The sequence below is a fragment of the Schistocerca cancellata genome, chromosome 1 (assembly GCF_023864275.1).
Source record: "Schistocerca cancellata isolate TAMUIC-IGC-003103 chromosome 1, iqSchCanc2.1, whole genome shotgun sequence".
Classification (NCBI taxonomy): Eukaryota; Metazoa; Arthropoda; class Insecta; order Orthoptera; family Acrididae; genus Schistocerca; species Schistocerca cancellata.
Genome location: NC_064626.1, coordinates 290451786 through 290479191, shown reverse-complemented (window position 1 = coordinate 290479191; position 27406 = coordinate 290451786). Strand labels below are relative to the sequence as shown.

The following is a 27406-nucleotide window of genomic DNA, read 5'->3' as shown; positions in this document are numbered from 1 at the left end:
GAGACTACACTCATGAGAGAAGATAAAAGCTGCGTGTGAAGGTTGTTAGCTACATTACAGTTTCTGGCCACCGGCAGAAGTTAAGAGCACTTCAAATTCAGTGCTTTGTATACCCACAACTATTATCTAAAATGATCCCAGAAACCTGCAACGTGAGGAAACGGAGCATGGGACAGCAGAATAAATAAGACAAAAGATAATCAAGTAAATTTTCTTCATTTATCTATGTAGCGTAAAAGATGCCACTATAAGTTTCTTAACTTATTTCAAATTAGAAGAAGAAAGACTGCAAAATTGTAGTGGTGCACATAATCTAATAATTAAAATACATGCGTCAGAAATTAAGCTTTTAGCAGCTGTTACAACTGTGAAAAAGGTCCCACATTTTGCTCTTCATAGGAAGACGTGGTTATAGGCTGTATTTTAATTCTTACAACAATGAAACAAGTATATTTTACGAATAAACGCCTATTCATTGTCTATATTTCGGTTGTCAGGTTTTGCTTTCGACGTAAATCGGAAATGAAATTTAGGATCAAGCCTTTCTGTATTTCGGATTTTAGATTTCCGGAAATATAACCTAGGAACCGAAATACAGGCATCTTTTACTCTCTGTATCATACGAAACCCATTAGTTAGAAAAGCGAAACAAGTGCTTCATTTCTTGGATCTCTACTGTTAGACTCCACGAGGTATTTCAGATTTCTCGAGAAACTTCGTCGTTAAAGTTTCGTCTTCTTCACACTCTGTCATGTATATTAGATCAGCATTTAATCCTGCTCGCAGCGACAAAAGAGCAACTTTTGTCGGGCGGTTGGTACGACTGCCCTACCTACACACGGCACAATTTGTTGGGTGGCGTGGGAGAGAGGGGCGGCTGTCGCGTAGTGATACCCGATCGACATCCGGACAAGAATAACTAGTCGGCCGATTGGCCAAAGAGCGTACACACGAAAAATTTGTCGATAGGTCGGTCGGTTGGTGAGTGTGTAACGGGCCTTTAGAAAACGTGTGAATTCCTAAGGGACCAAACTGTGTTAACATCATCGGTCCCTAAATTTACACACTACTTGAACTAACTTATGCTACGAACCACACACACACACACACACACACACACACACACACCCGAGTGAGGATTCAAACCTCCGGTGGGAGCGGGAGCCTCTAGACGCGAAGCACTGAGTTACCTCGTTCCTGTGTGCGGCATTTGCTGGGCCTTTTATTTTCGTCTTTTCATGTGTTAGTGCTTCTCATTTGGACTTGGGATGATCGCATTCCTGTCACTTCCCTGCTAAAACCGGGCGGAGATGGACCGTGTGTAGCGGGACGGCACGCACGTGGCCTGGGTTTCGCCCCGGCGTGCCTGCCTGCACCAAGTGATTGTGGCGGCGCGAATATTGCCTCGAGGACAAAGCGACGCTTAGGCCTCGTTGGCCGTGCAGCGCTGAGCAGCCCGCGGCGGCCACTGGCCAGTGCGTCGCGGCACGGCGACCCACCATGAGCTTCACCTCCGACGCCGCAGCCGCAGAGTCGTAAGTCCGTCCCCGTGAGGCGCTTCTCCATCGCAGTGGTGTGGGCCACTTCATAGCTACTGCACTAATACAGACTGGCGAGGTATTTAGTAACTACTTCCTCGCGATGCAGCGACTCTGCTAGTTTCTTGCTCACGATATGAAGAAGCTGCACATCACGACCCGGCTATAGCTCCACTAATAACACGGAAAGATTCCTTCGGCGAAATTTGCCGAGAAAGGTTGAAATTTAATGTTATGGATTTCGAGAGAGAGAAACTGTTTACTAATTCTTTTCATTAAGTTAGAGACTTAGGTGGATGTTCACTTGTAAAAGAGTCCAGGATTATGATTTAACTGGGTCAAGTGGAATGTTAGACAACACACGTCGTCGTCTTTGGCCAGTGACGTAATGTCAATATCTGCTGTCATTTCATCTTTCAATGCGCATATTCATAGTTTAGTAGTTAGTTGGCGATGCCAACAAATGAGAAAAAAAAGCACCTGGTTGTGGTGACAGACTGATCTGTAACTTAACTGATTTGAAAGAAAACCACCAATAACATCGTTACAGTCGTATACGTCGTAGGTCTAAGCCGAGGATTCGTATCGAAGATACTTAATCCTTTTGCCGGCCACGGTGGCCGAGTGGTTCTAGGCGCTTCAGTCCGGAACCGCGCGACTGCTACGGTCGCAGGTTCAAATCCTGCCTTGGGTATGGATATGTGTGTGTGAGGTTTAAGTATTTCTAAATTCTAGGGGACTAGTGACCTCAGATGTTAAGTCCCATAGTGCTCAGAGCCATTTGAACTTCATCCTTTCAATTATCAGATACTTCTTTCTTACATTAGCTTTATTTTCAAGACGTAAAGTGTCGTCTGTTTCTTTACTAAAACCTAACTGCCCTCCGCAGGTTCTTGCAGTTTTTTTGACAGAATATTGAGTGATTGAGCCCAAGCCGATATCCTAATTCTGCTTTTAACCAGTAAGACTTAGGATGACTATCTTATCCATGTAGTATAACATGAGAAACCTTACACGAATTGATCTAGTACAATTAGTTGAATTGGCTATTTCAGGATGCAAGGATGTATTACGTTACTATTGCTACCAGACATTCATATTTGTCTTTCAGTAATAGCAAAAACTACACAATGGCTGGTCGCCTTGTATCTGTAGATGTATTCCGTCATCTTTTAGAGGAGTCCTTTTCCCATATACGATGTAAGTTCCTTGCGTTGTTCAGCTGTAGATCACAAATAATATAATTTTCATCATGATTGAAGACAATTTGTTTAAATCTTCAATACAGAAATCTCTACACTCAGAATACTTTTTCAGTGCGATATTTTGGAATTGCTTGCAAGAAGATTCTGCCGTGACTCCCAGACTGCGAGTTAATGAAACGTCAGAAGTTCACCACCTTGGTGCCTTAGCTTAAAATCTCATTCATTTAATTTCGTTTGCAAGAGATTTTCTTTACACGTGCCATATGGAACGAATGGTGTCTTCCATTGCCCAAGGACCTTACTGAACAGGTGTAGGTGATAGAATTTTCTTGTATTTTTTCCTGTCTGCCTTCGTTCGTGAGGCTAGGGCAATCGAGACACACTATGTAGCCATTTAACTGGATTTTATTTTTCTTGCAGGGAACGGCGCACAATTTTAACTTACACTGCCTTGGAGTTGTCGTTCTCTTATGTCTTGTCTGATACGATATGGAAGCCTAAGGCTTCTACACTCACACCGACCGACTGACAAACTGGACGTCTGTACGCGGCTTGGGCAGCCGACTGACCACCTTTTCTTGTCGGGATTTCGGTCGGAATGCACCCTCCCCCCATTCCTCCCCTACAAATTGTGTCGTGCATAGCGCTGTCGGACAACCGTCCGGCAAAGATTCGTCTTCTGTCACTGCGCGCGGATTAAATGCTCTTCTAACATACAGTACAGAGCGCGAGGAGAAGCTTCTTGAGAAATCTGAAGACGTCAGATGTTTGTGGGGCACGTAGTGTGAGGAGTTTAGCAATAGAGATGCAAGAAATGAAGCGCTTATTTCATTTTTTAATGAATTCACTATGGTTTCATGTGGTACATTAAGACTGTAAAATATATAAATATTTTATAAAGAAACCTTTTGTATTTTGCTTTCTAGTTTTAATTTCCGATACTCATAGAAAATGATACCTAAAAAAAATACGGACAGATTAGATCTTAGATTTTATTTTAGATCCAAAAACCGAAATACGGAAGATCGACGGATGTTTGTTCATAAACTATAACTGCTTCATTGTTGTGTTAAAATCCAGCCTATATCCAAGACTTTTGCTATGAAGAGCAAAGTGTGGGATTTTTTACAGTTCTAACAGTTGTATTTATTAGATGTCGCCACCACCGTTTGTAGTCTTGCTTCTTCTAATTTGCAACGAGTTTCTTAATCTTACAGGGGCGTCTTTTATGCTACATACGTAAATAAATAAATAAAATTTATATAATTATTTTTCATTTATTTTGCTTCACCATGAAGTATTTCGTTAGGCCTCTATAAATCATTTTTTTAGGTGTCTGGAATCATTTTAGATAGTTGCTGTGGGGATGCAAAAACACTGAATTTGAAGTTCTCTTAACTTCTGCCAGCGGATAGAAGCCGTAATGTAGCTAGCAGCCTCTCCTTGCAGCCTACAACCTCTCTAATGTCTGTAGGTTTTCTCGTTAAGAATGGCTTTATCATGATCAGCAGCCCCAAAATGCAAGTTTCATCCATTCTTAGATAACTGAGATAATCATCGACTCCCAGTTCCTTTAGTAACGGAGCGTAAGTGAATTTATTTCTTTGTATTGACCACTTCTTTGCCCACAGCTTCCACTCGGTTTACTTATTCATTTGTTGTTTTCCTCTAAAATATTCAAGGTAAACGCTAGTTTTTGTTTCTGTAGAAACTTAAGAGGGATCTCGTAGAACATAAACTCTCGGTCGACCGTCCGATAAATTGGCACGTGTGTAGACGCGTTTACATGTAATTGTGGGTAGTAGCAGTTAACTCCGATACATTTCGACTGTCTTATCTATGCTGTGTGATGAGGGCTGTGAGCATTGTAGTACACCACGTGAACGTACCTGTATTCCGTACATTGTAAAACTAAACATTTCATTAAGATTCGTTCATGACGAGGAAGGAAATATGACGAAATCTTTTCCGACTTTCATTGTGAATTCGTTTGACACAGTGGTCTTCCAGAAGTTTGAAAAATTTTGTCAGTATTACTCTGCCTGCTTAAGTCTGAGGAGCTACATTGTATGGAGGAGCAGCAGCAGCACGATTCAGTGAAATTCTTAATACACCCAGCCCGCTATTGAATCTTACTGATCAAAAGACGCAGCTAAGCGATCGTAACGTATAAAAGAATACCCACGGCAAACTATAACACGCCGCAAGAAGCATTTGGACGGTGTGTGAAGAAAAATGTTATAGAAGTTTTCAGACCTAAGTGTGTAACTGTCTAAAAGTCCAAATCTCCAGAATTCAGTCCTCGGTTGAAGATTTTTGGCCAAAATTTGAGCGGAGCAAGAACAACACTCCCTGTAAATTACAGTATGTTTTACCATCCGAAGTTTCATAGCCACGTAAAGAGTGGGAAACTGACAATAGGTATCAGATTGACAATTTTTGAAACAAATTAATTTCTTTAAAGCAACCGCGCTGATTAGAGATTTGAAGAAAATTCAAATATTTAACAAACAGCTGCTGTTTGCTATATAAACGAAGTGTCAAAAAGTTCATCACTTCAAAGCCTAACTATTTTCCGCATAAAAATTGCATTGGCGTTATATTTAACAATCAAAAAGGCTTTCTTTGATTCAAGCATTAAATTTAAGGCGTTTCGAGAATAGAAGGAACTAGGAAAGCAAATGAAGTGTCAATACGACCATATTTTCTGAAAAAAAAAACTTGAAAATAAAAAAGACATCGATTATATGTTTCGTGAAATGATTTGTATAAACGTAAGAAATAGAGTAGATTAGACAACATTTGATGTGCCTTTGAATGATGCTCGAAATCATGTACAGCAGATGACGTGCGTCATACTTTTCCCCAGCCGGCATGCATGCGACAACACGCACTACATAATACGTTCCAAAACACAGCGCTTAAAAACAGGATTATTCCGAGACTCATTCCTCGGGTTCAGTTGGTGACAAAGGTAGGGTCAAACGTTTTTGGTAGCCCTTGGGCTAGGGATCTTTCCTATATGAAATAGGATCGTCTTCCTGAAACTTTCCTACAGTACAGGGCCAGAGTTTGAACATTACACACTACCTTCAGCTTAGGCAAATGGAGCAAACTAATTGTTCTTTTTATATTATATGTGGTCTATGGTGCGCCATCAGGGGTTTATGGAAGCACCATTTAGTTCATGGATGATTTCAGAGAAAATTCTAAAACCGATCAACGGATGCACAACAAAACGTTGACATTTTTACCATGGATTTGTAAGATACTGATCTTGAACAATCTTGAAAATTTTCTTTATCCATTTCCTAATTGTACAAGAAAAATACGCACGTAATATCCGGTGTGAGGCGAAAATGTAGTTTATAAAGTGACTTAGCAACCCCATTGCAGTACTGAACAAATTCAAAACTTTGTGCACGTTAAATCCAATCTGAGGTATGCAACTAGTTTTGTGTTATTTCATTTTTACATCAGTAAATTATCCACATGTTAATGTCCTATAAAGTTCTTCTCATGAGAGTGACATGCCCTGCTGTATCTCGGAAAAGGGAACCAACCAAAAAATGCTCTTACCGGAGCACAGAAAATGGCGAATATGCTCCTGTTAGAAAGATTCTGACGGAAAATTGGGATACCAGCTGCCTCATTATTACGCATAATATTAGGTTAACACAGTTTTGCAGTTTTTCCGGATACTTTGCTCACAGATTGCACTCCATCGAAAACAATCGGCTTATGGTTCGTACGTTAAGAGTAAAAACGTTATTAGATATAATTTAATGAATTTGCTGTCATTCAACTATTACATAATTTTTGGCGGTCATTTTAAGTTCTTTTCCGGCGTGTTAGGATCCTTTTTAGCCCGTTTTTTGTAGCTGCAGTACCACTTTGGGCAAATTTTTTTAGTTGTCATGAAGTTTTGTTGGTGGAAAAACTGCTGACTCAAAACATAGTATGGTGGCCTCAGCCCTTGCGATGACCCTAGAACCCTTGCCATGTGTTAACCAGGTCGTTTAAAACCACATTTACACCTCAGACCGGATATTACGTGCATAAGAACGATTGCTTTGAATTGAACCTCTGGGTCTCGTTAACGAATAATCGTATCGAAACAAGTTCAGAATTTATCCGAGAATATATCCTTAAGAACATATGGGAATAATTTCGACGACCTGCCATGAATAGAAATCATGGAAGTGTTTGTTCCCATAATTGGTACTTCCGTATGCAAAAATCATAGTTTTTTGCGGTTCTGTCAGGAACCGCCATTGAACAAATGCAGCTTTCATAAGCTGCCTAAGTGCAAGCCTGGACCACAACAATGCAGAAGAGCCAACTTATTGGCTCAGTCTGCGGGTTAGAGGCTGTGCGGAATGTCTAAATTTTGACAGTTTGCTGTAAGGTAGCTACAGTGCTCTTGTTCTTCCGATAGGCATATAAATTGTCACTAAGCCAAGGGCTATCCAGAACACTGAACCTCTTATCTCTCTGACCAATAGAAGACGAGGTATAACACACATAAAAATCGCTATACGTTTTGGAACATATTGGTACCCCGCGCGTTGTCGTTCACGGATCGAAATAATGTCTCTTCCGGACACACACACACACACACACACACACACACACACAAGTAGTGTTGGAATACACTTAAGTATCTTTCCGCATAATAGTCGTATTCCTTAGCTTAGATTCGTCCTACGGATGCAAGCTCTTACCTTGGACTGTTATTGTCGGCATAAAACATAAAATTTTCAGTAAAGTCAGTTCTAACAGTCACTACAATTAGGAAACGTAAAACGATTAATTACCTTATTTTTAATAAAAGTGACTCCCAACTTGTTTAGTATGCAGCGAAGTTAATACCTGATGGCCAAGGCTAATGTAAAACAGTATCCATCAAAATTAAACTTTCAAGTGACTCAAAAAACGGACGTCGTAGCTGGCATGTCTGTTTACCTGAGCAGCTGCAACAGGAGGCGGAGTGAAATGGCCATGCTCTGCCGAGAGGACAGATGAACGTCGTAGAAAAAAGTTGAAGACGCCAGCGATAAAGAAAAATTAAGTCCGTGTCTCTGACCGAGCGCGGTGGCGCAGTAAGTTAGCACAATGGACTCGCTTTCGGGAGGACAACGGTTCAAACCCGCGTCCTGCCATCCTGATTTAGGATTTCCGTGATTTCCCTAAATCGCTTTAGGTAAATGCCGGGATGTTTCCTTGGAAAGGGCACGGCAAATTTCTTTCCCCATCCTTCCCTAATCCGAACTTGTGTTCATTAGACCTCGTTGTTGGCGGGACGTTAAACTCTAATCTCCTCACTGGTCTCAATGTTCGGGGCGGCGAGGATATCACAATGCTTGTGGATTATATTAGGTACTGTAGCAGACTACAGTGTCCATTGAAATCAAAATGATATTGAGACATCGTCAGTTTTCAGATTGGTGTATTAATTCATGAAAAATAATTCTGTCGAAAATAACTCAAATATTCGATGCGTAATTTTGCAGTTCTGAACTCATTTTAAATGGATGTATGCGTTTATATTCCTGCGTACCTCTAGGAGGGTTGGGGCAGTTATAAGCCAGACTTTTTTTTTTACACATGCTACTTACTGGCCGGATATACATACTGAGAGGATGAGAGTGCCCTGAAACACTTACAGGTGAACGAGGCTGTAGGAAGAGGGTCATATATGTCGAAAACGACCGATATCGTTGTCACTAGGCCCATTGATAAAACGCCTGAACACACGTTTCTAGTCCATTGCTGTCTGTATCGCTATAGTGGGTAGTTAGTATCTGGAATCGCATTTTAAGTGCATAAAGGGGCGTTTGTACACAGGAGTATTGAAGAAAAACCAAAAGGGGCGACTGTTGTACTAGTAAAACTTCTCGGACGTGGATTTGATTGCTTTTTTGTTCTCTGTTCCTTGAAGTTCTCGTTTTGGTCCATCTCTAACATGGATTGTTCCTTAACCAAGGCAGACGAAATGTTTGTTGATTCAACAGGCACGCTCTCGAAGATTCACACCGCATACACTGAAGGCGGAAAACATAACCCGCTAAGTCAGAGCGCTGACTAAAGTATGTGCCGAATGATCGTGATTCCCCGCTCCACATTAAATACGCATCTCGCACTCCTAAGCAACATAGTCGTTCCGGGATGAGAGTACCCAACCTCGCACTAGCCGTGTGTCAGAGGAGAGAAAACCACCGACGGAAGACCAACGGCCTCGGACAAGCGAGCGTACTCGGCGCGCCTGCAGACTCTTTCAGCGTCGACTGAGACACAAATGTAGAAAAATCTTTCGTACTGTTCATGAACTAACTGTACTCCGCTTAAAATAAATGTATATTCCACCTTTGACCCCTTTCCACATCTCGGAGACGATTCTCTGCGGGATTAATGGAATATGACTAGTATAATGTAAGCGTAGGCTTCCGCGGCCGTTGTCTTCTTCAATAAAATTCTTCAGGGTATCAGACCGCATCGTCATAATTTAAAATGCGCCAACGTTTCGGCTAGCTGCAACGCTGGCCGAAACGTTGGCGCATTTTAAATTATGACGATGCGGTCTGATACCCTGAAGAATTTTATTGAAGTAGTATAATGTAGTGTTTCCAGTAGAGAGATTAAAATATATAGGGACTGGGCAATAATACGAAAACACAGCGAGAAATGCATGCTTGAATATAAATGCAGGTGCCATCTAAGTCAGCAGATTGTCCTGTTCTATTTGACCACAAACGGCGCCTGTGCAATGTCTTTGATACCTCGCAAGAGTCAGTCGTGGTCAGAATAGCGTTCTGTGTAGTTGTGAGTACATTACGTCGGAGCGGAGCTAAGTGAATACAGACGTGGGCTAATTGTTGGTGCTTCTACGTTGGGTGAGTTCGTAACCAATGTAGTCGAAGTGTTGGGTGTTTCAAGAGGCACCATATTGAAGATCTATGTCGCTTTCAGGGAAAGTGGAAGGACGTCAGCCACTAAGTCACAACGCCGACGAATGTGTGTATTGACTGGTGGTGACTGCCGATCACTTAATCTGATTGTAACGAAAAATAAAAGGACGACAGCTGCAAGAGCCACTGCAGAACTGAATGGCGTTTCCATTTTCTGGCCGAGTTTGTCCCAAGAGTGAAACATAGCGAGGGTTCGGTGATGATTTGGACAGTCCTATCTGGTATTCCATGGTCCCCATAGCTACTCTGCAAAGTCCCATAACAGCCTAGGATTATATTACCATTTTGGTAACCAGATCCGTGGTACAACTTTTATTCCTCTACTGTGACGCTGTGTTCCAGTAAGAGAGGTCACCCGTTTACACAGTTCGCATCGACCGGGACTGGTTTTGTAAGCACGAGGATGCATTGGCGCAACTCTTCTAGCCACATTACCCACCAGATCTGAACAGTATTCGCCCTTTGTGGTCTACTTTGGAGAGAAGTGTGGGTAATTGCTAACCATCATCGTTACCTGAACATGCCACTGTTTTTCCCTAAGGATGGAACAAGATTCCCCCTTAAAACCACACAGGACCTGTCTTTATCCATTCCACGACGACAGGAAACTGTTTAGAACGTCAACCGTTTTTTTACTCCGTATTAGGAATGGTGGTCCGTTATGTCTAATGAACAAAGTACGAGCATATGGACTATCAGACCAATTGTGTGATTGGATTGAAGAGTTCCTAGATAACAGAACGCAGCATGTCATTCTCAATGGAGAGAACTCTTCCGAAGTAAGAGTGATTTCAGGTGTGTCGCAGGGGAGTGTCGTAGGACCGTTGCTATTCAAAATATACATAAATGACCTTGTGGATAACATCGGAAGTTCACTGAGGCTTTTTACGGATGATGCTGTAGTATATCGAGGGGTTGTAACAACGGAAAATTGTACTGAAATGCAGGAGGATCTGGGACGAATTGACGCATGGTGCAGCGAATGGCAATTGAATCTCAATGTAGACAAGTGTAATGTGCTGCGAATACATAGAAAGAAAGATCCTTTATCATTTAGCTACAATATAGCAGGTCAGCAACTGGAAGCAGTTAATTCCATAAATTATCTGGGAGTAGGCATTAGGAGTGATTTAAAATGGAATGATCATATAAAGTTGATCGTCGGTAAAGCAGATGCCAGACTGAGATTCACTGGAAGAATCCTAAGGAAACGCAATCCGAAAACAAAGGAAGTAGGTTATAGTACACTTGTTCGCCCACTGCTTGAATATTGCTCACCAGTGTGGGATCCGTACCAGATAGGGTTGATAGAAGAGATAGAGAAGATCCAACGGAGAGCAGCGCGCTTCGTTACAGGATCATTTAGTAATCGCGAAAGCGTTACGGAGATGATAGATAAACTCCAGTGGAAGACTCTGCAGGAGAGACGCTCAGTGGCTCGGTACGGGCTTTTGTTGAAGTTTCGAGAACATACCTTCACCGAGGAGTCAAGCAGTATATTGTTCCCTCCTATGTATATCTCGCGAAGAGACCATGAGGATAAAATCAGAGAGATTAGAGCCCACACAGAGGCATACCGACAATCTTTCTTTCCACGAGAATACGGGACTGGAATAGAAGGGAGAACCGATAGAGGTACTCAAAGTACCCTCCGCCACACACCGTCAAGTGGCTTGTGGAGTATGGATGTAGATGTTTTTGGTGTTACTATTTTTTTGCTGATCCTCTAATCTCGATATCACGGAGTACACGAGGACGACTTGATAAGTGTACAGGTGTTGATAAACGGCCCGGTTGCATGTTTCAGCGGCGTCATGACGTACGAGATGGTGTTGAGCCGGCTGGGCGAGTTCGGCCGCTACCAGCGGCGCATCTACCTGCTGCTGTGTCTGCCCGCCATCTCCTGCGCCCTGCACAAGCTGTCCGGCGTCTTCCTGCAGGCCAAGCCTCTCCACAGGTAAGCGCCCTGCTTCACCCACTTACAGTAGCTGTGGCGTAGGCTGCTGTGGTGTGCAAGCAAGAAGGTGGCTGCGAGGTGAGGTCTATGCAAAGAGGCCCGTCGAACGAGGGTAGTCTGATAAGTCTGGTAAAAAGGCAAGAAAAATGTTTCGTTTCGTAAAAGACTCGCCTTACTTCCCGATAATGTCACCTTTGAGGGACACACACTTGGCTCACCAATCCTCCAGCTTTTTTATCCCATCGAAACATAGTTTCTGTCAAACGATGCAAAATACCGGTTGATTACAACCGCCACTTTCTTATTTGATGAAAATTTTTTCCAAGCAAGCCAAAGTTTCAAGTTAGGGAACAGTAAGAAATCACTTGGGGCTAAGTCAGGTGAATAGGGGGGATGAGAAACCAATTCAAAGCCGATTCGTGCATTTCCACCATTGTTGTTGCTGATAAGGGGGATGGTGCATTATCCTGAAGAAGGAGCACTTCTTTTCGTGCCAATCTTGGTCTTTCTTCAGCCAACGCAAGTTTCAGACAATACAACAATGAAGCTCAATAGGGTCAAGTTAAGATTCTGCCCTTTTCCAGGTAATGCGTGAAAATTATTCCTTGGCTATCCTAAAAGACAGTGACCTTACCGACAGACAAAAAGGTGTTGCCCTTCTTCGTGCACTTTCAGCAGCCTTTCTCCACCATTTTGACTACCAGACACAATGTTGAAAAGTTGGACCTTACGCGCTTTCGTTCGACTGCGAGCCGTCGCAGCACCCACCTCACACACAACTTCTTCATAGCAAATTCTCCATGCAAGACGTTATGTACTCCCAGCTGCCGAGCGGTTCTAGGCGCTTCAGTCCGGGGCCGCGCTGCTGCTATGGTCGCAGGTTCGAATCCTGCCTCGGGCATGGATGTGTGTGATGTCCTTAGGTTAGTTAAGTTCAAGTAGTTCTAAGTCTAGGGGACTGATGACCTTAGATGTTAAGTCCCATAGTGCTCAGAGCCATTTGAACCATTTTTCTACTTCTAGCTCAGAAGCCTAAAGTCCTCTCACGAATTCTCATTCAGCGGTCTTGCATTATCATATCACGCATTTTGTCAATGGTTCCTTTGTTGGCCTTCGGTGCGTATCCGGTCACGTTTAAATTCCATTTTCAATCGCTGTCGATTACTGATCAATTCAGACTGCTGTCAACGATGAAATGTATGCTGTACATTGTTGAAATTCTTTGTAAGATTCTTGGAATAATTAAGCTTGCCAACCATGGAGGCGCAACATAAACACTACATTGTCAGACTTGCCAAACCACTCTCGTACTTTGAGGCGTCGTCAGTGTATTCTCTCTCGCCCGCGCCTTACTCTGCACGACTTCAGATTCCTGGTAAATGGCAACCCCGGGATAAGCACCACTACGGACCATTGTTTCTGCTTCTGAATCTGCCTAGGTAAATCTGTATGCTAAGAAAACAGTCGCTGTCCGCAGCTCGTGGTCTAGTAGCTAGCGTTGCTGCCTCTGGATCAAGGAGTCCCGGGTTGGGGATTTTTTTCTACCAGGGGACTGGGAGTTTGTGTTGTCCTCATCATTCCATCATCATCATTCGTGACAGTGGCTATACTGGACTGCGAAAAGAAGTTGGACTGTGTAACAATTGGGACTTTGTACGGGCGCTGATGAACGCGCAGTTGAGCGCCCCTCAAACCAAACATCATCAAAACAGTCGCTGTAGCTTATTAACGTTCATCGTGTTTGCTTTACGTCACCCCTAATGAACACTATAGAGGTTATCAACTTCAGCATACATTTCCTGACAGAAAAAAAGGTGAAGCACCCAGAAGGGGAGGAGAAAACGAAGTGCAACTTCACGGTTTGTGAGCGTAAGTGATGTTTCATCGATTACAAAATTGTCAAACTTGCAAAGACCTCGCCACTATGAATCCGCTCACCAGAATGACGTTGCAGTCCCTCAGGCCTGGACGTGGTGATAGGGTTGGGAAGGGTGTTGCGAAGCCGTTGCAACTTCCCGTGGCAACGTGGCCCTCAACTGTTGCAATTGTACCTCGATATCCCAGATACCGTCACTGGGAAGGAGTTGACTTCTGAGTTGGTCCGGCTCGTGTTCTATCGGGGAACACATCTGGGGAGCTCTCTGGCCCCGGAATACCTCAACATCACCCAAACAGCTGTTAGTGACATATGCCATATGTGAACGAGCATTGTGCTGTTGAAAAATGGCACCAAGATCCTGTCACATGAGAAGTAACGGATAAGGACGCAGCATACCTGTGACGTCCTGTCATGCCATCAGAGTTCCCTCAATGACTGCGAGCCATGCTCTAAAGTCATTTCCGATGGCTCCCTGCACCATGATGCAGCAGTAACATCGCTGTGGCTCTTCAAGACGCTGGAAAAATGGGAATTCTCCTCAGGTCGCCACCATAATCGCCTACGATGGCCACGTGTGTTAGTGCAGAAGCAAAATTCATTACTGACCACAGTGCAACGCTCTTCATAAGCAGTCCATGCTTCCCTGTCACAACACTACTCTAAACGCAGCCATTTGTAGTGTGGTGTCAACAGCAGCCTACGCAGGAGACAACAGTTCTTTCGTCTGGCTACCGCTAGTTTCCGATCAATGGTGCAGCATGATACAGAACGTTAGAGAGAACCATTTCTCGCTCTCGGGCGGCGAGCACAGATGTTGAAGGGATTACGGAGTGCTTGATGCAGAATATAGTGATTTTCTCTTAAGGTGATCAGACGTGCTGACGGGATTCTTGAAGTGTGTGCCTTCCCATGCTGTACACATCGGGTCACTGTCACATATGACTGCCCCACAAACTTCGTTATTGCACGATTCGACCAGTCGGCCTAATAGAGGTCAACAATGAGGCCTGTTTTGAACTTTTGTCAGGCGCTGACAGCGCCATGTCATGCGACTATAGGTGTCTGTCCCCTTCAGAGCGGTCACACAGCACTTAACGTTCATACCTCTTACGTGCCCCACCAGACCTGGTCACAACACTAAGCACAAACAAAACTAAAGCACTACAGTGACATTTCTACCTTTCACAGAGAACTCTTACTTCGTTTTACCCATCCGTCGACCGTGTGTCAATGTACAAAATAACACTAACATCCGACCATGTTTTCTGTGTGTTTCGCCATTTTTGTTGACACTGGCGACACTGTACTTGAAACTGATATGAAGAGCAACACTGCCTAGAAGGACCTGATAGGCACCCTACGGTCAGACACAGGAGAGTGATGCAATTGGCTGAATTACCACACCACCTGCGTTTTTACGTGCACACCAATATACTAAAATTGCGTGTCTGTTTTAAAGACGAGACCATATACGTACAAGGGTGCGTTACACTCGTTCTAATGTTTATGTGGTCGTACAAGGGTACAAGGTGTTCCAAACTTTCAGGATAGAAGCTTCACTGCTTGTGGAGTATCCTATGGGGACAGCAGTTGAGAAGGTGGTGCGACACGTTGAAGTTAGTACCCAGTGTTGTTCAATTTATACACTGAGTAAGCAGTAAAGGAAACTAAAGAACAAAATTTGAAAGGGAATCAAATTTCAAGGAGAATAAGTAATCTGTACATTTCCCAGCGACATTTTTTGTCAGAGACAGCGATTCACATGTTAAAGCAGTTTAACGGAATTGTTAGCGTCTTGAAAAGTGTTTGTTATTATAATGAAAAGTAGGCGAATTAAATCAGGTGATGCTGAAGGAAATGGAATAGGAAATGAGACATTAAAAATAATACGAGTTTTACTATCTTGTCAGTAAAACAAATTGAGCTGGTTCAAGCAGAGACGATATAAAATGCAGACTAGCTACATGCAGGAGATCGTTTCTGAAAAAGAAAGCTCTGTTAAAAACTAATATAAATTTAACTGTTAGAAAGTCTTCACTGAAGGTATTTTCTTGTACTGTACTCCCGTACAGAAGAGTAAAGGTGTACGGTAAACACACTGAAGAGCCAAAGAAACTATCTAATATCATATAGGACCCCCACCAGCCGCAGAAGTGCCGCAACAAGACGTGGCATATACTCGACTAGTGTCTGAAGTAGTGCTAGAGGGAACTGACGCCATGAATCTTGAGAGGATGTCCTAAAATTCGTAAGATTACGACGGGGTGGACATCTCTTGTGAACAGCACGTTGTAAGGCGTCACAGATATGCTCAATAATGTCCCTCTCCGGAGAGTTTAGTGGCCAACAGAGGTGTTTAAACAAGGAAGAGTGTTCTAGGAGCCACTCTGTAGCAATTCTGGACGTGTGGGGTGATGCATTGGCCTGCTGGAATTGCCCACGTCCGACGGAATACACAATGGACTTTAATGGACGCAGCTGATCAGATACAATACTTGCGTGCGTTTCACCTCTCAGACTCGTATCTAGATGTATCAGGGGTCCCATATCACTCCAACTGCACACGACCCACACCATTACAGAGCCTCCACCACCTTGAAAAGTCCACTGCTGACATGGATTCATGATGTTGTCTCCATACCCGTAAACGTCCATGCGCTCGATACAATTTGAAACGAGACTCGTCCGACCAGGCAACATGCTTCCAGTCATCAACGATCCGATGTCGACGTTGGCGGGTTCAAACGAGGCGTAAAACTTTGTGTCGTGCAGTCATCAAGAGTACTCGAGTGGGCCTTCGGCTCCTGAAGCCCATATCGTGATGTTTCGTTGAATGAATGGTTCCCACACTGACACTTGTTGGTAGCCCAGCATTGAAATCTGTAACAATTTACGGAAGGGTTGCACTTCTGTCACGTTGAACGATTCTCGTCAGTCGTCGTTGGTCCCGCTCTTGCAAGATCTTTTTCCGGCCGCAACAATGTCGGAGATTTGATGTTTTTCGGGATTCCTAATATTCACTGTACACTTGTGAAATGGTCACACTGGAAAATCCCCATTTCATCACCTCCTCGAAGATGCTGCGACCCTTCGCTCGTGCGCCGACTATAACACCGCGTTCAAACTCACTTAAATCTTGATAACCTGCCATTGTAGCAGCAGTAACCGATCTAACAATTGCTCTAGACACTTTTCGTCTTACACAGGCGTTGCCGACCGCAGCGCCGTATTGTGCCTGTTGACATGTCTGTATTTTAATACGCATGTCTATACCAGTTTCTTTGGGGGCTTCAGTGTAGTTTATAAAAGCAAACAAAAGTTTCTGAAACGTGGTACTAGAGAAGGATGCTATAGATTAGATGAGTAGATCGAATAACTAATGAAGAGGTGCTGAACAGAATTGTGGAGAAAAGAAATTTAGCCACGCGGTCTGAGGAACCTGTCAGGGGTTTGTGTGGCTCCCCCCGTCGGAGGTTCGAGTTCTCCCTCGGGCATGGGTGTGTGTGTTGTCCATAGCGTAAATTAGTTTAAGTTAGTTTGAGTTAGATTAAGTAGTGTGTAGGCTTAGGGACCGATGACCTCAGCAGTTTGCTCACATAAGACCTTAACATAAATTTAAATTTCAAAAGAAATTTTTGTGACACAACTTGATTAAAAAAATCAGTTGATGGAACTCATCCTGAAACATCTAGGAAAAGCTAATGTAGTGATGGAGGGAAGTGTGGAAAACATTCTAGAGAGGGATCAATGCTTGACAATAGTAAATAGGTCAAATGCCTGTATCCTGCAAGAGTTACGCAGAGATGAGTCTTACCTAGGGTAGAGCAGCGTAGATAACGGCAGCTAACGAGTTCTCTGACTGAAAACGATGACGGCGCGACGACGACAGCAAGGGAAACAGAGCTTCTAAACAGAATTCTTAAAACAAGGAAGGAATTGTCATAAATGAACATTTCAGTCGATAAGGAATCATGTGGCATTTGTTTGTAAACTCTTTACGTTTCATGACGAACAAGTGGCTGTCTCAATGACGCTAGTGATGCTCTTTTTTTTAAAAAAAACAATACACATTCATCCTTGATGTAACCATGGTGCAGGTGACCATTCAATGTTTAGTGTAGCAGGATCTAGCGTCTTGAAAGCTAAAAGAATGTACAGTGAGTAGTTTCACAACAGTCATCACGTTAAATGGAAGAGATTTACCAGCGTAAAATCACGTACGCGCAAGCCCCAAGGAGCTAAGGAAGGTCCTTGACAAAGAATTGTTTCTCGTAGCAGAATTTGGGATGATGGTCTTCGATCACATGGGCGAACAGATAGATATCCGTGAGGTGCTTCGTTAAAAACCACAGTATAGAAAGCACTCTTGGGGCAGCAGTTAGAGGCGTATCACGGCCGACCGAATGCAGAGAGGCAAAACTATTTTGAACCTAGAGTACAGTGCTGTCAATCTTTTATATTCAAATGCATCCCCCGATACAAATAATCGTCACTTTGAATGGTTGTTATGAGCCTGAGTTGCTACAATAAGGCATAAATTGTACAAAAGAAAAAAAAACATATTGACACACAGACAGCACGGCTTCAGAAAATATCGTTTTTGAGAGTCCCAACTGGCCCTTTATTCAGACGAAGTAATGTGTGATGTCGACTGAGGATGTGTCAACTGAGTTAACTATATATTGTCAGATTTCCAGAAAGCTAAAAGACTTCGTAGCCGAGGTAACTGCCGCACGTGTATGTTGTGGCTCTGGACTCAGAAGTAGGTCGTTTAGGACCCTGGTGGTAAATGAAATTTTCCTTGCCAGTATTCCGCTGTCAAGGGGAGGAGCGGTATTGATGTGAAGTTTCTGATTGCCGATCTTTGTGCCACTGTACTGGATTGAATTCTAAACGTGTTCGCAGTATCTATTGAAGTGAGGGTATATGACGCCGTTGACAGTCACCCGTCCGTCGTGTGGCGATGTGCGATGTCAAGCACGGCGGCCCCCTTGGTGCAATTCACCGGCGCCAGATTTCGCCCTGTCCTTTCTCTCTGTCATACACCACACTACACACTCGACCATCACCCTCATCACCACTACACAAATACACATACGACACAACTAGCATACCAGCAACGGAAAGGGCGAAAGTGCCCGGAGGAAGAAAACCCGTTCCGCTAGGAAACTGAACCCACTCCTTGTATTTCCCATCTATGTATGCTAGATGACATTCAACTTTTCCAGAAATCTTTTGACACCATTCCTCTCAAGCGGCTTCTGATCAAATTACGTGCGTGCAAAGTATCGTCCAAGTTGTGCAACTGGTTCCATAATTTTTGTCAGAAAAGTCAGTTCGTAGTAATTGGCAGGAAGTAAAATGAAACAGAAACGATATCTAGGGTCTTCAAAAGAAGTGTTAAAGGCCCTTTACTGTTCGTGATCTGTATAAACGACCTAGGTTACAATCTGAGCAGCACTCTTCAGATATGAGGCAAAACTATTTTGAACCTAGAGTACAGTGCTGTCAATCTTTTATATTCAAATATGAGTACTATAAAAAGTTCGTTAAATTGCGGCTACGTAATAAATCACACTAATATAAAGCCTTCCATTCAACGAAACATCTAGGGATTGCAATTAGAAACTACTTCAGATGGAATCATTGTATAGAAAATTATGTGGAAAGGCAAACAAAACACTGAGGTTTGTCGGCAGAAAACAGGGATGATACACGGAATGTATTACAGAGACTACCTACAAAAGATGCCCCTGCGTAAAGTGTGTCTCCAGCGTACTGGAACAATCACTCAAAAGAGGATGTTTCCTTGGCAAGATCACGGCCAATTTATTTCCCCATTACTGTAAGAGCTTGTGATCCGTCTCTAATGACGTCTTCGTCGATGTGACGTCTTCATCGATGTGACGTTAAACCATAATCTTCCTTCCTCCAGATGAGACAAAAACATAAAAAGTAAATTTCCAGAGCATCTTGTTTCGCACATCCGCTCTGAACTAAAGAAATTCTCAGGTGCCTGCTATTGCGGGCAGAAATGACTTTAGTAAAAGTCCCATCCGTTAGTATGAACGAAGTAAAACTACCACTACACTATCGCTTATGACAAGTTGCAACGAGCCATTTTAGCTTTAACATCGCGGAGACTGTCGGTAAACATACTGCACTGACCGGTTTCGATACAGTAAATCCACTCAGCTTAGCTGAAGTACCTGCCGACATCTTGTAAACTGGATCAATTCTGGGAACGAATATGCAGTACTCTACCCAATGTATTGCTTGTTATAGTTCTTAAAGATTACAACGAATGATGTCGTGGTGGACGAAGGCTAAAAACGTGCATTATTATGAATTTTGGGAATTAAAACTACTTTGTTCGCGTCGATCGTATGATGCAGTATGTTGTTACTCTTGCTGGCCACAAATCCTGTGGAGTAAAATTTGTACCTACTTACCTTTATTTGCCTACCTTGCGCCGTAATTTTTTTATCGCACTGTCACTGGGTTCTGACCTATTTGGTTGGCTAACTGGTTTGTAGTAGTGGTGTCTAGATTCATAATACAGTGTAACTTATAAATTAAGCAGGTTATTCCTTAGCAAGAGTGCTGTGTTTTTCCGCGGAACTACCTCGTCCAGCGTGACCGCTTTAAGAGGGCCGGGAGCTGATGAATCGCTAGCTGACAATTGAGAGGAGGCTCATTATTCAATTGCGAAGACGGGCAGCAGTCCTGAATTATGCATAATGCTTCACAACGAGGCGGTGTAAACTGCCTAAACGGATAAACACAAACACATCTAGCTACCGCTGTCGCTCTGCCTGTTTTTCCCAAGCATATTAGACACTCGTGACGAAGATCCGTACGATTCATACAGACAGAATAGTTGTCTAGTGACTGCAGTAGTACTAATATATCACAGCGTTCCTATGTTCGGTACAGTCTGCCATAACAATCACTCAAAGACTGAATAACGACACGTTTTTATATTGGTTCTTTTGGTTCCACATTTGGACATACATTCTTTTCAAATCTTTACTCGTACATAGTAGCATAAAATTATTTATTTCGATAATGCAAACCATCCAGTTATGCGCATCGTTCCCAATTTGAAATAGGGAGTTGGTGGAACACATGTTGACCTCCTGTGGCTTCTTCTCAAAAATAATTTCAACATTAGTCCCTTACTGAAGCTATTAGGGTTGGGAACCCTACAGGAAGCCGTCTTCCTGTTCTACGTAGGGTCTTACGGAAGATGGTTTGCCATTGTCTTGTCCGTTCTCAGATAAGAATCCCGTTAAACTTCGGTGACACGGTAAATCAGTCAAATCTAAAGGCCGTAAATTCAACTAAATACCTAGGCATTACAATTACGAACAACTTAAATGGGAAAGAACACATAGGAAACGTTGTTGGGGAGACAAACCAAAGACTGAGCATTATTGGTAGAACACTTAGAAAATGTAACAGATCTACTGAAGAGACTGCCTACACTACGCTTGTCTCCCAGGTTGGCGATATTCTCTGCCCGGGGACTGGGTATTTGTGTTGTCCTCATCATTTCGTCACTATTCGTGACAGTGACTTGATTGGACTGTGAAAAAAAAAAAATTGGACTGTGTAATAACTGGGGCTGACGACCGCGCAGTTGAGCGCCCTACAAACCTATCATCATCATCACGCTTGTCCGTCCTCTTTTGAAGTACCGCTGCGCAGTCTGGGATCTTTACCAGCTAGGATTAACGCAGTATATCGAGAAAGTTGAGGGAAGAGCAGCACGTTTTGTATCATCGCGAAATAGGGGAGAAAGTGTCACTGACATGATACAGGATTTGGGGTGGACATCATTAAGACAAAGGCGTTTTTCGTTGCTGCGGAATCTTCTAACGAAATTTGAATCACCAAATTTCTCCTCCGAATGCAAAAATATTTTGTTGATGCCGACCTACATATGCATAGACGATTTTTATCATCATCAAGTAGTGGAAATTAGAGCTCGCATGGAAAGATACAGGTGTTCGCTTTTACTGCGCGCTGTTTAAGATTGGAATAACAGAGAATTACTGTGAAGGTGGTTCTATGAATGCTCTGTCAAGCACTTACGTGTGATTTGCAGAGTATCCATGTAGATGTAGATGTAAATATTACGTGGCCCACCGCGTTGAGTGCAATACAGTGGAGCACTATAAGGTTTGGTTTGGATTATTGACAAACGATCACCTTCCATTAGAGGAAACAGTTACTCAAAGTGACTGATATAGAATATTTAGAGAGAGTATTAAAATACTAGCAGTTACTAGCGGAAGTGCCCGCAGAAAATTCTCGAAACTCAGTTCTTTCCAAAAAGATGTCACACGTACCTACAAATATAAGACACTGAAAGTTGGATAAAACTCGAATTAGGGATTATACAAGAAGTCGTACAAGTCGATCAGACATTCTCCTTTGGTGTAACGATTATACCAGCAAGCAGAAACAATAGGTCTAGCGCGGTCCAACATTAACTTCACTGCAAACTCACATGAACAAGTTTAACTGTTGATGTTGGACTTAGGTTAATAACCGGTGTTTTTACGGATTAGGAGTAGACATTCAATAGCACCCTGAATTTGATAGCTTGTAAACACTGCTTAAGGCAGAATGGGAATCTTAACCTTCGCTCCAGTTTGTCACGGACGAGCTGTTCTTGAAACTTAGACAATAGACAGAAATACAAAATATTAAATTCTACATTTAATGACTTCACGCGTAAGGATAATAAAATTATCTTATCAATGTTTGCTTGCCGTGCAAAGTAAAAAATTTTGATTCTGAAATAAGTACCACCCTTCGCCCATCAGCGGTATTGTGAAACGATTGAGAGTACTCTAAGCGAAGATATCAGATAGAGACGGAATGCCTATTAGATTCTATATTAATCGTGCTGTAGAGTTTGACTCCTCCTTTCCTAACTACTTAGTGTTTCTCGCGCAATGTCTCCCCCCCCCCCCCACCCCGTGAATGAAAAAGAGCGCTAGTTACCAGTATTTACATAAAGTATAAGCAGAAGCGGCACAGGATTACGCAGCAATACCCTGAAATTTCTAGTAATGCAGAAGCACAGAGCGCATTCCGAACTCAAACATATTAATGTTACCTGTATAGAATCAGCGTGCGAAACACAGCTAGTTTTCCTAACAAAGACATCTCGCAAGCAGTAGAATCACTCCAGCATTGTAAACTTCGTATTCCTAGATTCTACATCTACATCTACATTTATACTCCGCAAGCCACCCAACGGTGTGTGGCGGAGGGCACTTTACGTGCCACTGTCATTACCTCCCTTTCCTGTTCCAGTCGCGTATGGTTCGCGGGAAGAACGACTGTCTGAAAGCCTCCGTGCGCGCTCTAATCTCTCTAATTTTACATTCGTGATCTCCTCGGGAGGTATAAGTAGGGGGAAGCAATATATTCGATACCTCATCCAGAAACGCACCCTCTCGAAACCTGGCGAGCAAGCTGCACCGCGATGCAGAGCGCCTCTCTTGCAGAGTCTGCCACTTGAGTTTGTTAAACATCTCCGTAACGCTATCACGGTTACCAAATAACCCTGTGACGAAACGCGCCGCTCTCCTTTGGATCTTCTCTATCTCCTCCGTCAACCCGATGTGGTACGGATCCCACACTGATGAGCAATACTCAAGTATAGGTCGAACGAGTGTTTTGTAAGCCACCTCCTTTGTTGATGGACTACATTTTCTAAGGACTCTCCCAATGAATCTCAACCTGGTACCCGCCTTACCAACAATTAATTTTATATGATCATTCCACTTCAAATCGTTCCGCACGCATACTCCCAGATATTTTTACAGAAGTAACTGCTACAAGTGTTTGTTCCGCTATCATATCATCATACAATAAAGGATCCTTCTTTCTATGTATTCGCAATACATTACATTTGTCTATGTTAAGGGTCAGTTGCCACTCCCTGCACCAAGTGCCTATCCGCTGCAGATCTTCCTGCATTTCGCTGCAATTTTCTAATGCTGCAACTTCTCTGTATACTACAGCATCATCCGCGAAAAGCCGCATGGAACTTCCGACACTATCTACTAGGTCTTTTATATATATTGTGAAAAGCAATGGTCCCATAACACTCCCCTGTGGCACGGCAGAGGTTACTTTGTCTGTAGACGTCTCTCCATTGAGAACAACATGCTGTGTTCTGTTTGCTAAAAACTCTTCAATCCAGCCACACAGCTGGTCTGATATTCCATAGGCTCTTATTTTGTCTATCAGGCGACAGTGCGAAACTGTATCGAACGACTTCCGGAAGTCAAGAAAAATAGCATATACCTGGGAGCCTGTATCTAATATTTTCTGGGTCTCATGAACAAATAAAGCGAGTTGGGTCTCACACGATCGCTGTTTCCGGAATCCATGTTGATTCCTACATAGTAGATTCTGAGTTTCCAAAAACGACATGATACTCGAGCAAAAAACATGTTCTAAAATTCTACAACAGATCGACGTCAGAGATATAGGTCTATAGTTTTGCGCATCTGCTCGACGACCCTTCTTGAAGACTGGGACTACCTGTGCTCTTTTCCAATCATTTGGAACCTTCCGTTCCTCTAGAGACTTGCGGTACACGGCTGTTAGAAGGGGGGCAAGTTCTTTCGCGTACTCTGTGTAGAATCGAATTGGTATCCCGTCAGGTCCAGTGGACTTTCCTCTGTTGAGTGATTCCAGTTGCTTTTCTATTCCTTGGACACTTATTTCGATGTCAGCCATTTTTTCGTTTGTGCGAGGATTTAGAGAAGGAACTGCAGTGCGGTCTTCCTCTGTGAAACAGCTTTGGAAAAAGGTGTTTAGTATTTCAGCTTTACGCGTGTCGTCCTCTGCTTCAGTGCCATCATCGTCCCAAAGTGTCTGGATATGCTGTTTCGATCTACTTACTGATTTAACGTAAGACCAGAACTTCCTAGGGTTTTCTGTCAAGTCGGTACATAGAATTTTACTTTCGAATTCACTGAACGCTTCACGCATAGCCCTCCTTACGCTAACTTTGCCGCAGGATGGTTAGACACACTATAATAATCAAGGTGCAGTAATAGTGTCTTCACAGGAACGCGACCGGCTCGATGAAGTTTGGACTGAGAAGAGCCAATATGCTATGTTGACTGACGAATATTCAACTGAAACGAAACGCAACATCGTGTGTTCCAGGTACACAAAATAGGAACGCTGATGTTACCAGTATCCACCAAACAGCTCTTCCTGCTCTTTAGCGATAATGTTGCTATCTATAATAAAGTATCGATACTGGACATTTGTAAGGGAATGAAAAACGAATTACTTAATGTACTTGATGTAACGACTGACACCACTTTCTAAATGTCGTTAAATGCAAGATAATGCTGTAAGGATAAGGACGGAAAGACAAGTGGCGTACAAGAGCGATTCATTTCAGTGGATGACCTCTTGCAGTAGCTAGAGACATGGCCAAAAACTAATGGAACAATGTGTTAGACCGAAGATATACGTAAGGGGACCTGGTACACGCAAGACCACCCGCATCTACCGAAAGCCCAATGGTATGCCGAAATGTGACTTCATGACAGAAGTCGTGGGACAGTGACTGCATGTATACAGTGGCTGTAGTATCGCGCGCACAATGTATAAAAGAGCAGTGCATTAGAAGAGATGTCACTTCTGCTCAGGTGATTCATGTGAAAAGGTTTCCGACGGGATTATGGCTCCACGACAGGAATTAACACTCTGAACGCGGAGTGGTAGTTTGAGCTACACGCATGGGACGTTCAATTTCGTAAATCGTTAGGGAAATCAGTATTCTGACGCCTACAGTGTCAAGAAAATGACGAGACTAGCACTTTTCAAGAATTACCTCTCGCCGCGGAAAACGCAGTGGCCGACTGCCTTCACTTAACGATCGAGAGCAGCGGAATTTGTGCAGGGTTGTCAGTGCTAACCGACGAGCAACACTGCGTGAAATAACAACAGAAATCAATGTGAGACGTAAGACGAACAGTGCGGCGAAATTTGGCGTTAGTGGGCTATGGTAGCGAACGACCGGCACGAGTGCCTTTGTTAACGCTACGACATCGCCTGTAGCGTCTCTTCTGGGCTCGTGGTCATGTCGTTTAGACGACTGGAAAACCATGGCTGGTCAGATGAATCCAGATTTCAGTTGTTAAGAGCCGGTGGTAGGGTTAGTGTGTGGCGTAGACAACACGAAGCCATGGGCCTAGGATGTCAACAATGTACTGTTTAAGCTGTTCCTGGCTCCATAATGGTGTGGGTTGTGTGTGCATGTAATGGACTGCGTCCTCTGGTCCAATTGAACTGATGATAGACTGGAAATGGATACGCTCGGCTACCTGGAGAGCATGTACAGCCATGCATGGACTTCACGTTCTCGAACGACGACGGAATTTTTGTGGATGACAATGCCCCATCTCAGAACATTTGGGACAATTCGAGCAAATGATTTGGCCACCCAGATCGTCCGACACGAATCCCATCGGACATTTATGGGACATACCGATATGTCAGCTCAGTACAACATCCTGCAGCTGCAAAACTTCCACAGTTATGGACGGCAATAGAGGCAGCATGGCTCCGTATTTTTGCAGAGGTCTTTCAATGACATGTTGAGTCCACGCAACATCGAGTTGTTGCACTACGTCGTGCAAAAAGAGGTCCGACAAAATATTAGAAGGTATCCCACGACTTTTATCACCTTGGTGTGTATCTGCCCGTGTTATTTTTAACTGCGTGCGCAGCTCGTGGTGTAGTGGCTAGCGTTACTACCTCTGGACCACGGGGTCTCTCCCGGGTTAGATTCCCGACCGGGTTCGGGAGTTTCTCTCTCCGAGGACTGGATGTTTGTGTTCTCATTATTCCATCATCATTCATGAAATTGGCTAGAATGGACTGTGTACATATTAGGAAGGTGTACGGGCGCTGATGACCGCGCGGTTGACCACAAACCAAACGTCATCGTCATCATCGTATTTTAACTGCAGATAACGTTTTCTGTGTTATTTACCAACGAATTCCAGTTTACTTTAACTTTTTGTGATACTGTGTGTTTATCCTGGCCGTATTGGTGTAACTAAGGCCGATAAATAAATAGGTTAACTTTCACATTAAAAAGGCAAAAGGACGATAGTACACGATTACCGGATGACGTTTATAGTTCTGGAGCTGTCGCATCATTTAAATATTTGTAAATAATAATCAAAAGCTATACGAAAAGGAAAGAACATGGGATGTCAGTTGTCGGGACGGTGAATGGAAGGCTAAGATTGGCTGAAATGGTACTCAGAACGTCACTGGTACTGAGAACACTGACAGCCGACAAACAGCCTACTGATGTCAAAACAGGAAACATTTCACATTCTGACTGCTTATAGCGTCGTATTGTTACCTGTTGGCAGAAAGAGAAACTGTTATTTTTTCAGCTTAATCCGCGAGCGCACCGATTACTGAACCCACCTAAGGTATTTCAGCATCCTGCGATGTATATAGTCCGCGCTGCAACAGTAGAAAATCCTGACTTTAATTATAACCGGTTGGTACTTACAAGGGAACGTACCCAAATGTCAATAAACGATATTGTTGGCACTAGGCAGCTGTATAGAGCGGCACAGTAATACAATACGTATTTTTGTTTTGTGTCCAGTTTCATTTTTATGGGATGAAACACATCCTGAAAGGCAATTTGGCACGTTAGGTTTGAAGGGAAAAGATAAGAAATGTTTCTCATAAATTGATACGTTCTTGAAAATTGTATAATCGATTTTTGTAAACATTTGAAAGTTTCCGAAATATCCTACCACCTTTAAGTTTTCAAACTGAAT

The 27406-nt window shown here is 43.2% G+C and overlaps 1 protein-coding gene across 4 annotated transcripts in view; it reads left to right on the top strand.

Annotated features, from left to right (window-relative positions):
* LOC126160382 (organic cation transporter protein-like) overlaps positions 1–27406 on the top strand; it is a 261617-nt gene that overhangs the window by 168522 nt on the left and 65689 nt on the right. For 3 of the 4 annotated variants that reach the window (XM_049916919.1, XM_049916913.1, XM_049916927.1), the window contains exon 2: positions 11519–11668. In XM_049916919.1, the coding sequence (XP_049772876.1) occupies positions 11526–11668 (143 nt within the window). In that variant the 5' untranslated portion in view covers positions 11519–11525. Of the gene's footprint in view, positions 1–1484; positions 1536–11518; positions 11669–27406 lie in introns of those variants that run through there. The other variant, XM_049916907.1, reaches the window with a different exon arrangement.